The sequence below is a fragment of the Camelina sativa genome, chromosome 15 (assembly GCF_030686135.1).
Source record: "Camelina sativa cultivar CO46 ecotype springtype chromosome 15, ASM3068613v1".
In the NCBI taxonomy this organism is placed as follows: domain Eukaryota; kingdom Viridiplantae; phylum Streptophyta; class Magnoliopsida; order Brassicales; family Brassicaceae; genus Camelina; species Camelina sativa.
The window spans coordinates 23,197,246-23,211,737 of record NC_141894.1 but is presented as its reverse complement, the minus strand read 5'-3'; the positions used below and the strand labels follow the sequence as shown (position 1 = coordinate 23,211,737).

At 42.3% G+C, this 14,492-nt stretch overlaps 1 protein-coding gene across 1 annotated transcript; it reads left to right on the top strand.

The window, feature by feature from the left end:
- Nucleotides 1–2,679: 2,679 nt before the first annotated feature.
- On the top strand, nucleotides 2,680–3,192 carry LOC147926965 (uncharacterized). The gene is made up of 2 exons (XM_087487250.1): nucleotides 2,680–2,975; nucleotides 3,141–3,192. Exons 1-2 carry the CDS (start codon nucleotides 2,680–2,682, stop codon nucleotides 3,190–3,192), a joined length of 348 nt encoding a protein of 115 aa, XP_087343376.1.
- The last annotated feature ends 11,300 nt before the right edge of the window (nucleotides 3,193–14,492 follow it).

Here is a 14,492-nt window from a genome sequence, read left to right as displayed (position 1 = left end):
TCTTCTACAATGAAGAGATGGATAAGTTGGCTGATGAGCTGTTGGAGGAACTAGCTGAGGAGGATCATCTCAAAGCTGCTCTAACCAAGGATGGAGAAGAAGGGTTCCTGCATGGGGAGACCACTTGTTACAAGAATATGCTAGACTCCCACAGAGAAACGGACAAACCAGAGGAGTTCGAGCAGTTGTCTGACGCAGAAGAGGCATGTGTAGTTGAGACAGAGAATCCAGAACGTGAAACCTCCCACTCGACCGACGTCAAGACCCGACTCGAATCACCGCTCGAGACACCGTTCGGACCGCGCTCAACCGTGACCGCTCCTGACGCCCATGCTGACGACTGGTCGGAATTGAAAGCTCTGAAGGTAGAACTCAAAATCTCCCTTCTAGGCTCGGGTACGTTTTTCTGGGAATCAATTCTACTTATCCTGTCATAGTGAATGCTAGGTTGACTGATGATGAATTTGGGTTGCTAGTAACTGAGCTAAAAAAGTTTAGAAAGGCTATAGGTTATTCTTTAGATGATATCAAAGGAATCTCACCTAGTCTTTGCACACACAGGATCAATCTTGAAAATGAGTCTTATGCTAGTATTGAACCCCAAAGAAAATTGAACCCTAATCTGAAAGAGGTAGTTAAAAAAAAAAATCCTAAAACTACTTGATGTTGGAGTTATCTATCCTATCTCTGATAGTACGTGGGTATCTCCAATGCACTGTGTACCTAAAAAGGGAGGAATCACTGTCATCAAAAATGAAAAAATGAGCTAATCCCAACTAGAACCATCACAGGACATAGGATGTGCATTGATTATAGGAAGTTGAATGCTGTTTCTAGGAAGGACCATTTTCCTCTACCTTTCATTGATCAAATGTTGGAAAGACTAGCTAGTCATCCTTATTACTGTTTTCTTGATGGGTATAGTGGATTCTTTCAAATCCCTATCCACCCAAATGATCAGGAAAAGACAACATTCACTTGTCCTTATGGCACTTTTGCCTACAGACGCATGCCATTTGGTTTGTGCAATGCTCCTGCTACCTTTCAAAGGTGCATGACATCGATTTTCTCGGATTTGATTGAGGAGTCAGTGGAAGTGTTTATGAACGACTTCTCTGTATACGGTTCCACTTTCTCCTCCTGTTTGTTAAATCTGTGCAGGGTATTGACGCGATGTGAAGAGACGAACCTGGTGCTGAATTGGGAGAAATGCCATTTCATGGTATTTCATGGTTGAAGAAGGGATCGTTCTGGGACACAAGATTTCTGAAAGAGGAATTGAGGTTGACAAGGCAAAGATTGAGGTCATGGTTCAACTTCAACCGCCTAAGACAGTGAAAGACATTAGAAGTTTTCTGGGACATACTGGGTTTTACAGGAGATTCATCAAGGACTTCTCAAAAATTGCAAGACCTTTGAAAAGGTTGCTGTACAAGGAGGTTGAGTTCGAATTTGATGCAGCCTGTTTGGAAGCTTTCAGCAAGATCAAGGAGGCCTTGGTTTCGGCACCCATAGTTCAAGCTCCGAATTGGGATCATCCTTTTGAGATTATGTGTGACGCGTCAGACTTCGCAGTTGGAGCAGTTCTGGGACAGCGTATTGACAAGAAGCTTCATGTCATATACTACGCGAGTCGCACCTTGGACGAGACTCAGGGGAGGTACGCCACCACAGAGAAGGAACTCCTAGCAGTTGTGTTTGCATTCGAAAAATTCAGGAGTTACCTTGTGGGTTCGAAGGTCATAGTGTATACCGACCTTGCTGCTCTGAGACACATCTATTCGAAGAAAGAAACCAAGCCGAGACTGTTGAGATGGATTCTGCTACTTCAGGAGTTTGACATGGAGATTGTTGACAAGAAAGGCATAGAAAATGGAGTTGCAGACCACTTGTCAAGAATGAGGATTGAAGATGTTGTGCCAATAGATGATTCAATGTCTGAGGAATAACTTCTGGTCGCCTAGGTTTGTGAGCAGATGCATGACACCGGGGTTGAGATCCTAAAAATCAATTGTATGGTGATCACTTCAGACACTGCACCATGGTATGCTGATTTCGTGAATTACAAGATCTGTGGAGAAGTTCCTGATGACATGGACCCCTACAGGAAGAAGAAGTTTTTCAGAGTGGTCAACCACTACTTCTGGGATGAACCCTATCTGTATAAGAGAGGTTCTGATGGTCTGTTCAGAAAATGCATAGCAGAAGGGGAAGTGCAGGGAGTGCTTGAACACTGTCACGGTTCCACCTATGGAGGTCACTTCGCCACATTCAAGACAGCTCAGAAAGTTCTTCAAGTAGGTCTCTGGTGGCCAAGCTTGTTCAAAGATGCTCACAACTTCATCACCAAGTGTGACGGTTGTCAGAGGATGGGCAACATCACAAGGAGAAACGAGATGCCCCAAAATCCTATCCTGGAAGTGTAGATATTTGACATTTGGGGGATAGACTTAATAGGACCATTCAACCCCCCATCTAATGGGAATGTCTATATTTTGGTGGCAGTTGATTACGTTTCTAAGTGGGTCGAAGCCATAGCCAGCCCCACAAATGATCACAAGGTTGTTCCGAAGCTGTTCAAGAGTATAATCTTTCCAAGGTATGGAATACCCAGAGCGGTGATCAGTGATGGTGGAACTCACTTCGTCAACAAAGTTTTTGAGAGCATGCTGAGAAAGTATGGGGTCAAACCCTCGGACCAGCGGACAGGTTGAAGTTTCGAACAAGCAAATCAAGGGTATCTTGTCAAGGATTGTTGGAGTTTTGAAGAAAGATTGGTCTGTCAAGTTGGACGAGACTCTCAGGACATACAGAACAACGTTCAAGACGCCAATAGGGCGAACACCTTTTCAGTTGATCTATGGTAAAGCATGTCATCTCCCTGTAGAGGTTGAGTATAAGACACTTTGGGCTATCAAGTTGCTGAACTTGGATATTGACACAGCTCAGGCCAAGAGGACTCTTGATCTACATGAGTTGGAAGAAATCAGACTTGATGCCTATAAGATCTCAAAGATTTACAAAGAAAGGACCAAGAATTTTCATGACAAGAAAATTGTTGTCAAGGAGCTCAAGGCTGGGGATCAGGTTTTGCTTTTCAACTCCAAACTTAAGTTATTTCCTGGAAAGCTTAAGTCTAGGTGGTCTGGACCTTTTGACGTCAAGGAAGTTCTGCCATTCGGAGCCATCTGAAACCAACGATATTTGTATGTGGTGAAAGATGGAAGTGTATGCAATGGTGAGATATGGAATGGATGAATGGGTGTTTTAATTCCCCTTATGCAGTTGCAGTATAAGAGGTGTCAATCCTAAATGAGTGTTTGTGAACAATTAAGATATGCATATGAATCTAAGTTAAGCCAAGTGTAAAGATTGTTTGTCACTAACAATCCTAAGATGAAAATGTAAAATGCAGAAAGTAAACTACTAGAACTAAGATCTAAATGCAAATAAAACAGGATGATTATAATAGTAATGATGCAAGAACAGAAATAGAAACTACTACTGATGAACTAATGGAAGACAATTAATGAACAGGACACTAAGTAAATGCAATAGAAATGGAACAGGAATAAAACAGGACAATCACAAATCATAAACAAGAGTTCTGGGGATTAACTCGAGCAAGCACTTGACCGAGTGTAGGTCGAGTGAGAGGTCGAGCTGGTTAAATCCGGAAAACAGAGCAACACAATAAAAACAGAGCAACGCAAATACAAATCAAACAGCAAGCAAGCAACAAGATTAAGACTTTAAAATCAATAAACAAAGAAGGTCCTCACAATGGATTCATGGGATGAACTAATCATTGTGGTTATCTGACTTGGTCAACAAATCTCAAGCAAACTTTGAGCTAACCTCTAGACATATAAATCTAAGACAAGTTTCTCCCACTCTCATGGTCAAGAAACAATCAAACCTATGCATCTTCTAGACTTGTTCTCACACAGTAAAGAATCTACACAAGCAGGCATTAAGCAATACATCTCAAACCAAACAAGACCTCTAATCTCTTAGCAAGCCTAATGGTAAGCTCTTGATCTAGCCTTATCTATGCTTCTTAAACATTGGTGTGATGCTAAGAAACTTGAAATCAGATCCTACCCTCTCAGATATAGGATCAGCATTAAGAACATCTAGTCTAGAAGAGATCTACAACAATCAAGCTTGACCAAATCACACAAACCACAAGATCAATCCATCCTAAACCATCCTCAAGATCCTAAGCAAACTACTCACAACAATACATGATGAAACAAGTCAAAAACCCAGAAAATATTGAAACTTGCATTATTAGCATGATAAAACAGAGATCTTCAATACTGATGAAAGGATCAAACTCAAATTCTCAATATTAAGAAAGTTATGAAACTAACAATATTGAGGAATTTAGTCTTTTTCAAGTACAAAATCTAAGAAAAATAAAAGTGCAAAAGGAATAATTCCCAAAAGGGTAAAAACTAGGTTTAGAGAATATCTCAAAAGCTCGAGTCTTTTGGAGGCTGCAGGTACAAGGCTTTATATAGGAAGGGGAGTGGAAGCCCTAAAAATACAAAAAGTCAAAGTAGTCAACGGCTTGGTCAACTCGACCTGTGCTCGGTCGAGTGGTAGGTCGAGCTGGCTTCTCTCGTGCATTCTCCACTCGGTAGAGTCTTCCTTAGCACACGGTCGAGTGTCTGGTCGAGTGTGCGGTCGAGTTGGACTCTGGACCTTGGTTCTTCAGTCTTAACTCCCTTGCTTTCCCTTCATGATTGCTTCACTTCTCCTCAGCATTGCTTACATGCTCCTTAAGCTCCAAAATCACCTGTTTATGCATGAAAAGATGGTAATGCAATGCAACTAAACTCTAATGCATGATTAGTCCTAAAGCTGCAAAATAATGGTGAAAATGGCTAACAAAAGATGCAAAAGATGTGAATAAACTAAGGGAAAACATGGTAAAATATATGAACATCAACACCCCCAAACTTAGTCTTTGCTTGCTCTCAAGCAAATAAACAAGACATAAGAAGGTAGATGAGGTTTGAAAGTGGGATCTCAGCTCCTAAAGCTTGCAAATAGACCATCTAGAATCAATGTCCAAATTACTAGTACTATGATGCAAGTTGAATGAGCTGTACTTAAAAATTTTAGACAAGCATATCACAACCTTGACTGATTTGAGCCTTAGATATCCATATGCATTCAAATCAACCATTTCCTTTAACATTCATTAATCAAGAACATGAATCAATTCTATGCAATGCTTAAACTCATTTGGCTTGGTAATAAGGGTTTTGAGACAATGATGGTCTCTTTTTAGAGTGGGGCTTGTCAATATCAAGGTTCTCTCATGAAATGGATTGAGCTTTAGAAGAATGCTAAAGGTAAGAACACTTAAACACATACAAGAACAAAACCTTGTCTACCCAAAGGTACCCAAAGTGTTTATCCTAACAATCTAAACCCAAATGATCCTAGTGCTACCCTTTAACTTCTTCTTTTCTGTTTCAACCTTTTCTCTTTTGGTTTTCAAGTTTTAGGAGAGGTTTCTTATTTGATCTATCTAGTGGGATGGGGGATTCTTATTGAATTGCTATGGTTCTCTTTTCTTCTTATTCTTAAGACATACAAGCTTTTTGCTAAACTTCTTTTTGCTTTCTTTTCTTTTCTTTAACTAGAACCATCTTAGATAACAATTTTTACTTCCCATCTTTTCACTAGACTTTAGATTTTACTTAAACACATTCCCTTCCTAAAGACTCTACCCTTTTCTTTCTCTTTTTCCTCTTTCCTTTTCTTTTCTTTTTCAAAACAACCAAGTCCCAAACAACAAGTGAACCACCTAGTCCTATCTAGTTTGAAAATTGCAAACTAGAACTACACAAGGTTTTACTCTTGTCAGTTCAAACCTAACACTTTCTACCAAGCTCAATCCCAAAAATAGGCCTCACACACACAAGAATAAACAAGGCTTGAAAGAAGGTTTGGTTAAGGGGTAGGGAAACTGTTTTAAAAGTGAAATCAGCTACTTGGATCAACAAGAATGGTAAAAGGGAAAAAGATGATCCAAATATGTATATGGTATCCATGAGTTTAAAGCAATGCACACATTGATAATTAAAAGTCAATATTAGGTTCTTATAAATAGGAAATGGAATCAAATCACAACATGCTTCAATTTAGACCAAATGCAATGCAGGAATTCAAGGCTTGGTTCAATCTTATGCTTCTAACCCCTCAACTAGCATCAAAGTACTATTAACTTGGGCATTGATCCTAGTCTAGTGAATTAAGCAAGCTAACAAGGAAAAACTCATCCTAGATCCCTAATGCAAATATTATACAATTCTACATGAAACATGCTAAACAAGATCCTAATATGCAATGCAAACTACATGAACACTCTTTTTTTATAAAGATTTTTATAAAAAATTTTCAAATTTTTATGGTTTTTCTATGCCTTAGATGATTATGCAAGTGCTAACATGATGATGATAAAAATTTGAAATTAGAACACAAAACACAACATCAAATGCTATCTCAAACCCTCCCCCAAACTTAAATCACACAGTCCTCTGTGTGAAAGAAATTTGATTGAGGATGCAAGACTAAAAAACAACAAAACACAACATGAAATGCAATGATATTTACAAGTGAAGGTGATGATGGTACCTTAGGGATTGTGGAAGAAGTTGTCCACATCCATCTGCATGTTGTCATATGAGTAGTTGGGGTCCTCTTGGTGGCTTGGAGATGGACTTTGGGGTAGCTCGACGACGGAGATCGACCGTGACTCGGTCGAGTGCATGTCCGAGTGGGGGGGTCGAGCTGGACCGCGAGTCTCGATTAGCTGTCCCTTCCTCTTCTATTCAGACTCCCTAGCTTCCCTAACCATGAAAACACCAAAGCAAAAATCAAAATACCAAAATTCCAAAGCAATATATACAGGGATACCTTAGGGACTTCCTCCCTAGTGAGCTTGTTTAAAGTCACTAAGCTTGACTTTGATGCCTTTTCAGGCTTGAGTTAGAGACCAAGGAGGTGATGAATTCCCCCCTGGTTCTACTTGATAACCTTTGTATTCCTTCTTGATCACTACTGCCTTAGCACTTGAACCATGTTGCTTCTTAAGCTTGAGTCTTGGTCTTGCCTTCTTCCAAGAATTTTTGTTCAGCTTGACTTGGAGATCCTTGACTAAAGCAGTCAGTTTCTGAACAGAATTCTTCAGCTTCTCCACTGAATCTTCTTGAAAGGTTAGCTTACCCCTTAAAGCAGTTTCCTCACTTGAGACCTCATGATCCTCCTTTCTTTTGATAGTGTAAGGTGGATCATATTTTGAAGGCAGATTAGTGGGACTGTTGATGTCAAACTTCATAGTGAAGTCTTCAGTCAGGTGGAGCTTGATAGTCCCCATCTTCACATCAATAACAGCCCCAACTGTAGCTAAGAATGGCCTTCCCAAGATAAGAGGGTCTTTAGGCTCTTGTTCCATGCTCATGATTGCAAAATCAGTTGGGATCCTTGCTTCTCCTATTTTGATAGGGAGGTTTTCAATCACTCCAACCACATCCCTCTTGGATCCATCTGCTAGACTGACATAGTAGTTGCTATCCTTGAAGTCCTCATACCCCAACTTCTCAGCCACTGAGTATGGCATCAAGCTCACTGAAGCTCCTAAATCACAAAGGCACTTATTGAAGTGCATGTAGCTGATGGAACAGGGTAAGTTGAATGAGCCTGGATCTTCAAGCTTTGTTGGGACAATAGCCTTCCCAATCTCTTTCAAATCCTTCATATCTTGGTCATGAGCCCTCTTCTTTGACATCTCAAGTAAAAAATCCTGATAGAGAGGGTATGGAGCATACTGTTCCAAAGCAGATCCTCTCTCTTCTTCTTGGTAAGCAATGATAGTCTCTTGTATAGCCATTACTTCCTTCAAGACTTTCACTTCCTCTTGTTGCAAAGCAAGCACTTCCTCCCTCTTTTCAATGACTACCTCCTGTTGTATGGCCATTACTTCCTTCTTTTCAATGACTACTTCTTCCTTCAAAGCCATCACTTCCTCTTGTTTCACAACCACAACTTCTTCTTTCAAAGCTTTCTCTTTCTCTTGTTGCAAAGCTATCTTCTCCTTTTTCTCAATGATCTCCCTCAATTCCCTTATCTTTTGAGCCTTGAAACGTCCTGGGAATGGTAGAGGCGGTTTGTAAGCAGTAGGAATGTATCTAGCAGGCTTAATAGCTTCTGTGTCTGCAACTCGATAAGTCACTCGATCAGGTACTCGATCATGTGTGTGGCCGAGCACCTGGTCGAGTGGTTTCTCTGCTTCAGTCTGCTCAGTAAAACCTTCACTCTGGGCTTCAATTAGTGACCAACCCTCCCCACTTTGAACCTCACTGTCCTCAGTGACATATTCCTCATGGAGATGGATAGCTTTAACAGTGATCTCCCTTGGGTTGTGAATAGGTTGTTGAGGAAGATGGTGTGGCTTAGGAGCTGAAGTAGAGGCAATGGAGTGTTCCATGCACTGGAATGTAGAGGTCAGACTCTCAAGCTGGTTACTCAGGTCATGAGAATAAGAATCCATGTTTGGTTTAGCTCTCCAAACTGCCTTGCTGCCTCAATCTGCTGATTGGCTTGCCCAAGCAATAGTTGTTGCATCACAGCTCTTAAGTTAGGTTCTTGGGCTTCGTAGGTCTGAAATGCTGGAGGGTGACACCATTGAGTCTGGAAAGTTTGTTGCTGGCGCATAGGTGCATAATGGAATTGACTGCCTTGAAACATGGTTACTGACTCCAACAGACACACGGTCAAGCACAAGCTCGAGGTTATGGTCGAGTCGACTGGGAAGTGCTGGTTATTGAGATCCGGCGTCCGGCTCGAGCATGTGCTCGATCACAACTCGGTCGAGTGGTGGTCCAGTGACTGGTCGAGTGGTACCTGAAATGCAACTTCAACCCAGCAACAGAAGATTCAAGGTTATAAACGAACTCAATCTTAGACTTTCATGATCCTAAATGTCACAAAACAAACTCAGATAGGCAACGGCGCCAAATTGAAACCAACGATATTTGTATGTGGTGAAAGATGGAAGTGTATGCAATGGTGAGATACGGAATGGATGAATGGGTGTTTCAATTCCCCTTATGCAGTTGCAGTATAAGAGGTGTCAATCCTAAATGAGTGTTTGTGAACAATTAAGATATGCATATGAATCTAAGTTAAGCCAAATGTAAAGATTGTTTGTTACTAACAATCCTAAGATGAAAATGTAAAATGCAGAAAGTAAACTACTAGAACTAAGATCTAAATGCAAATAAAACAGGATGATTATAATAGTAATGATGCAAGCACAGAAATAGAAACTACTACTGATGAACTAATGCAAGACAATTAATGAACATGACACTAAGTAAATGCAATAGAAATGGAACAAGAATGAAACATGACAATCACAAATCATAAACAAGAGTTATAGGGATGAACTCGAGCAAGCACTCGACCGAGTGTAGGTCCAGTGAGAGGTCGAGCTGGTTAAATCCGGAAAACAGAGCAACACAATAAAAACAAAGCAATGCAAATACAAATCAAACAGCAAGCAAGCAACAGGATTAAGACTTTAAAATCAATAAACAAAGAAGGTCCTGAGGATGGATTCATGGGATGAACTAATCATTGTGGTTATCTAACTTGGTCAACAAATCTCAAGCAAACTTTGAGCTAACCTCTAGACATATAAATCTAAGACAAGTTTCTCCCACTCTCATGGTCAAGAAACAATCAAACCTATGCATCTTCTAGACTTGTTCTCACACAGTAAAGAATCTACACAAGCAGGCATTAAGCAATACATCTCAAACCAAACAAAACCTCTAATCTCTTAGCAAGCCTAATGGTAAGCTCTAGATCTAGCCTTATCTATGCTTCTTAAACATTGGTGTGATGCTAAGAAGCTTGAAATCAGATCCTACCCTCTCAGATATAGGATCAGCATTAAGAACATCTAGTCTAGAAGAGATCTACAACAATCAAGCTTGACCAAATCACACAAACCACAAGATCAATCCATCCTAACCCATCCTCAAGATCCTAAGCAATCTACTCACAACAATACATGATGAAACAAGTCAAAAACCCAGAAAATATTGAAACTTGCATTATTAGCAAGATAAAACAGAGATCTTCAATACTGATGAAAGGATCAAACTCAAATTCTCAATATTAAGAAAGTTATGAAACTAACAATATTGAGAATTTTGTCTTTTTCAAGTACAAAATCTAAGAAAAATAAAAGTGCAAAAGGAATAATTCCCAAAAGGGTAAAAACTAGGTTTAGAGAATATCTCAAAAGCTTGACTCTTTTGGAGGCTGCAGGTACAAGGCTTTATATAGGAAGGGGAGTGGAAGCCCTAAAAATAAAAAAAGTCAAAGTAGTCAATGGCTCGGTCGAGTGGCAGGTCGAGCTGGCTTCTCTCGCGCATTCTCCACTCGGTCGAGTCCTCCTCAGCACACGGTCGAGTGTCTGGTCGAGTGTGCGGTCGAGTGTGTGGTCTAGTTGGACTCTGGACCTTGGTTCTTCAGCCTTAACTCCCTTGCTTTCCCTTCATGATTGCTTCACTTCTCCTCAGCATTGCTTCCATGCTCCTTAAGCTCCAAAATCACCTGTTTATGCATGAAAAGATGCAAATGCAATGCAACTAAACTCTAATGCATGATTAGTCCTAAAGCTGCACAATAATGGTGAAAATGGCTAACAAAAGATGCAAAAGATGTGAATAAACTAAGGGAAAACATGGTAAAATATATGAACATCACCATCACTCTTCTGAACAAAGATGGTAGTGAATTCACTGTAAATGGTCAGAGAGTCAAGAAATATTTAGCTGACCAAGTCCGACCACAGAGGTTTTCTGTGCTCCTCTATGAACCCCCAAAAGCCTAAAAAGCTGAAAAGTCAAGCTAGTGACTTTAAACAAGCTAATGACTTTAAACAAGCTCACTTGGGAGGAAGTCCCAAAGGTATCACTGTAAATATTTTTTAGGATCCTTGTGTTTTTAATATTTGTTTTTGGTTTTCTTGTATTCAGAAATCTACAGAAGGGAGTATGGGCAACAGCGATAGAGGATACAGAGAAAAGCAGAGTGAGGAGGAGATTGGGGAGAAACTTTTTATTTCTTTTTGGAAAAAAAAAACTGAAAACGAAAAAAAATATATGGGAAATCGTCGACCCACTTGCTCTTCTCCTTTCCCCACTCCCCACGAGAATTTTTCCCTCCCCCACGAGATTTTTCAACTCTCTTGTCACCTCACCACCCATCTCTCTCTTGTTCCCTCTCACCAAACACATCAATGTATCCCATCTTCCCACATCAACCCACCACCACACTCCATCTCTCCCCCTTTATGTCGACATATCACTCCCTATTTATTACACAACTCTCTCAACTCTCTCTACTCTCCCCTCTCCCCAACCAACAAATAATCTCACCTTTCACTCTCCCTTGCTAGACCTGCCGAAGAGAACTGCTGCCTCCATCGAGCCACACTCCCAATCGAGCCGTCGTCCTCGTCGTGTCCGCCGCTGCCACCGTCTGCTCTCGTCCGAGCCATTCTCGTCGACCCCGCGAAGCTCTACTCGAGACGCTCACCAACCGCCCCTTTCGAGCTACTGTTGCACACCTCGTTCGAGCCATCAGCTCAAGCCGTCGCCTCTCTCAACTCTCGATCGAGCCACTCTTGTTATCCCCGCGAAGACACCGTTCGAGCCAGTCTCCAACACCACCGTTCTTGCCGTCTGCATACGTGAACCCGTCACGTAGTTCATCCGCTCGGGCCGTCTCACGCTGCACTGCTGCCTCACTCGACCCACAAATCCGATCGAGCCATTGTCACAATCTCCGTTCCGATCGAGCCATTGTCACCATCTCCATTTTGCTCGAGCCATTGTCACCATCTCCATTTCTCTCGAGCCATTGTCACCATCGTCACCGTTCGACCTCGCCACCAAACTCACTCGAGCCACTCTCCGTCGAGTCCGAGAAGATCCGTTCGAGCCGACACGCATAGCACCGTGATAGAGCCACTGCAAAATCTCGATCGAGCTATACTCACTCTCATTGATTTTTGTGATTTGTATTATTGCCTGGTCACTAACCTACTAATCTTTGATTTTGAGTTTGAAATGTCTCAGCTTTACAATGTCTGACAATTTTTGGGACGAGATGTATGAGAAGTATGGTTGTGAGGTACCAGGACGTGTTGCTAGTTTTAAGCCGCCTACGCAAGGCGCTGGGTCAAGCAGACCAGACAAACCGCTCTCTAAGAGCAAGAGTCGCGGGAAGCGACCGGGACAAGCTTCAAACTCAAAGGAGGACGGGAGTGATTACGAACAGGAGGAACCATGGTTGCGCTCAGCACAAGCTCCCAGAAAATCGGTCAGACGAAAGAGCGCTGAGACGAAACTAACTCCCAAGGAATACTACGAGCTTTTCAAGCAGATGGAGTTCGAGGGAACAAGATATCCCCATTTTGAGACTATGCAGCAACTTGGGATTTTGGAGGATGTTTAGTATCTGTTTAGGCGGTGCCATCTGGAGAGAATCATGAACACACCCAAAAATGGATACAGAAAGGAGACAATTCAGTTCCTCTGTACTCTCAAGACGCACCTGTATGCGGATGAGCCGGGAATGATGTCTGATGGAGGTCTGGGCTACATTACATTTCGCGTTCACGGCCAGTTCTACACTCTCACCATCAGAACCGTCAAAGAGATGTTTGGATTTACCAGCAGAACGGGGACTACACTACAGTTTGATCGGGATGAGATATCCACACTCTGGGCAACGATTGGGAGCATGCCCACATTCACTTCATCGAAGATAAAAGCGCTGAACGTGCAAAGCCCAGTGTTGCGTTGCTACCAGAAGGCGGTCACCAATGCATTTTACGCCAAAGAGATTAAGTGATACATGACGAACGGCGAGCTAGAGATGATTGATCTGGCGCTTAAGGGACTCTTCATTCACTGTCATGGATTGCACCGCACTGCAAGGTGACATATCCAACACTTCCATCTCGCTCTACCTTATCAACTACATGCTGACATACAAGAATTGGGTCTTGCGAGTAAGCATCAACCACACTCCCGGAGTGATGTGCATGGGAGGCATAGTGACTTGGTTCCTTGAGGCTGCTGGTGTTCCCCTACATCGCACCCACCACATTGGATAGACATCAGCAACCTGTGACAGCTACGCACTTTGGATTGGGGTTTGAGGCATGGAAGGCTGCTCTACAAGTTTGTGCATCCTGCGGTCGGATCCTCGAGATTACTCCTCCCTTGCGTCAAGTTGACTACAATCTTAGGGGGAGAGCATATCGAGTTTATCCCTCCCGCGGGTATCTTATACAATCCTAGCTGAAGAGGAACATGTAGACGTTGCAGAAGCACGCGCCGAGCCAATGGAAGAAGACACAGAGGAGTACCGCCCAGAGCAGTTCCACTTCGAGGAGTACTCGGATCTACGAATGGCCAAGGGGGTCAGAGCAGCTCATCATCGACTCAACCAGCTTCAGCGATGGGGGAAGGCCAGAGACAAAGCGCTGACCAGTTTCACCAAGACTGTCATGAACTTCATGCGTAAATTTAGCTGTTCGACTTCCACAACCGCGGTCCCTAGGTCTATCCCCGAGGATACCAGACCAATGCCAGGACGCCCTTCCGCGAACATAGAGCGAACACCTTTTTCGATTCCCTCTCCTGCACGTCAATCTTCATATCTGCCTTGGGAGCGTCTGCCTTCACCCGCTCCTTCACGCCACTCGTCACACAAGTCTAGGGCGAGACAGAGACGTGGTTCGCGAGGTTCTAGAGCCTCTTATAGTCATAGAGCAGCGCGTCGTTCTGCAGCTCGAGATGAGCATGAGGTTGATGTTAGGCAGAGGGTTGAACATCAGGGTGATTATCAGCCTACCGAGGTTGTTGTGTTGGTCTCGGACCATGGCGAGTCCAGATTCGATGACATGCAGTGTGACAAGCAGCCGAACACTTATCAGAACACGCAAGCGATCGAGCAGCAAGTCGACCAACCTGCTGATGTCACACCCGCGGATCCCGAACAAGGCGAAGGACAGAGTCAATTTCCCGCTCCTCCATGGGCAAGCATAGACTCCTTCTTTTACTATTGAGGTACTCCTACCTTCCCTTTGTATATACCATTTCATTCATCCGTTGTTTGTTTTGTGATTCTTCAATCCTCCTGCAAATTTTTCTTACACAAGAGACTGTGTAATTTAAGTTTGGGGCAGGTTTTGAGATGATGTATCTAATGTCGTGTTTTGTGATTCTTATTTCAAATTTTTTGCATCATATCATATTTGAGTCTGCATCAATCTATTTGCATAGAAAAACCATAAAGATTTGAAAAAATTTCAAAAATTTCCACAAAAACAGAGTGTTCATGTAGTTTGCACTTGCATATTAGGATTGAGTCTAGGTTTATTCATA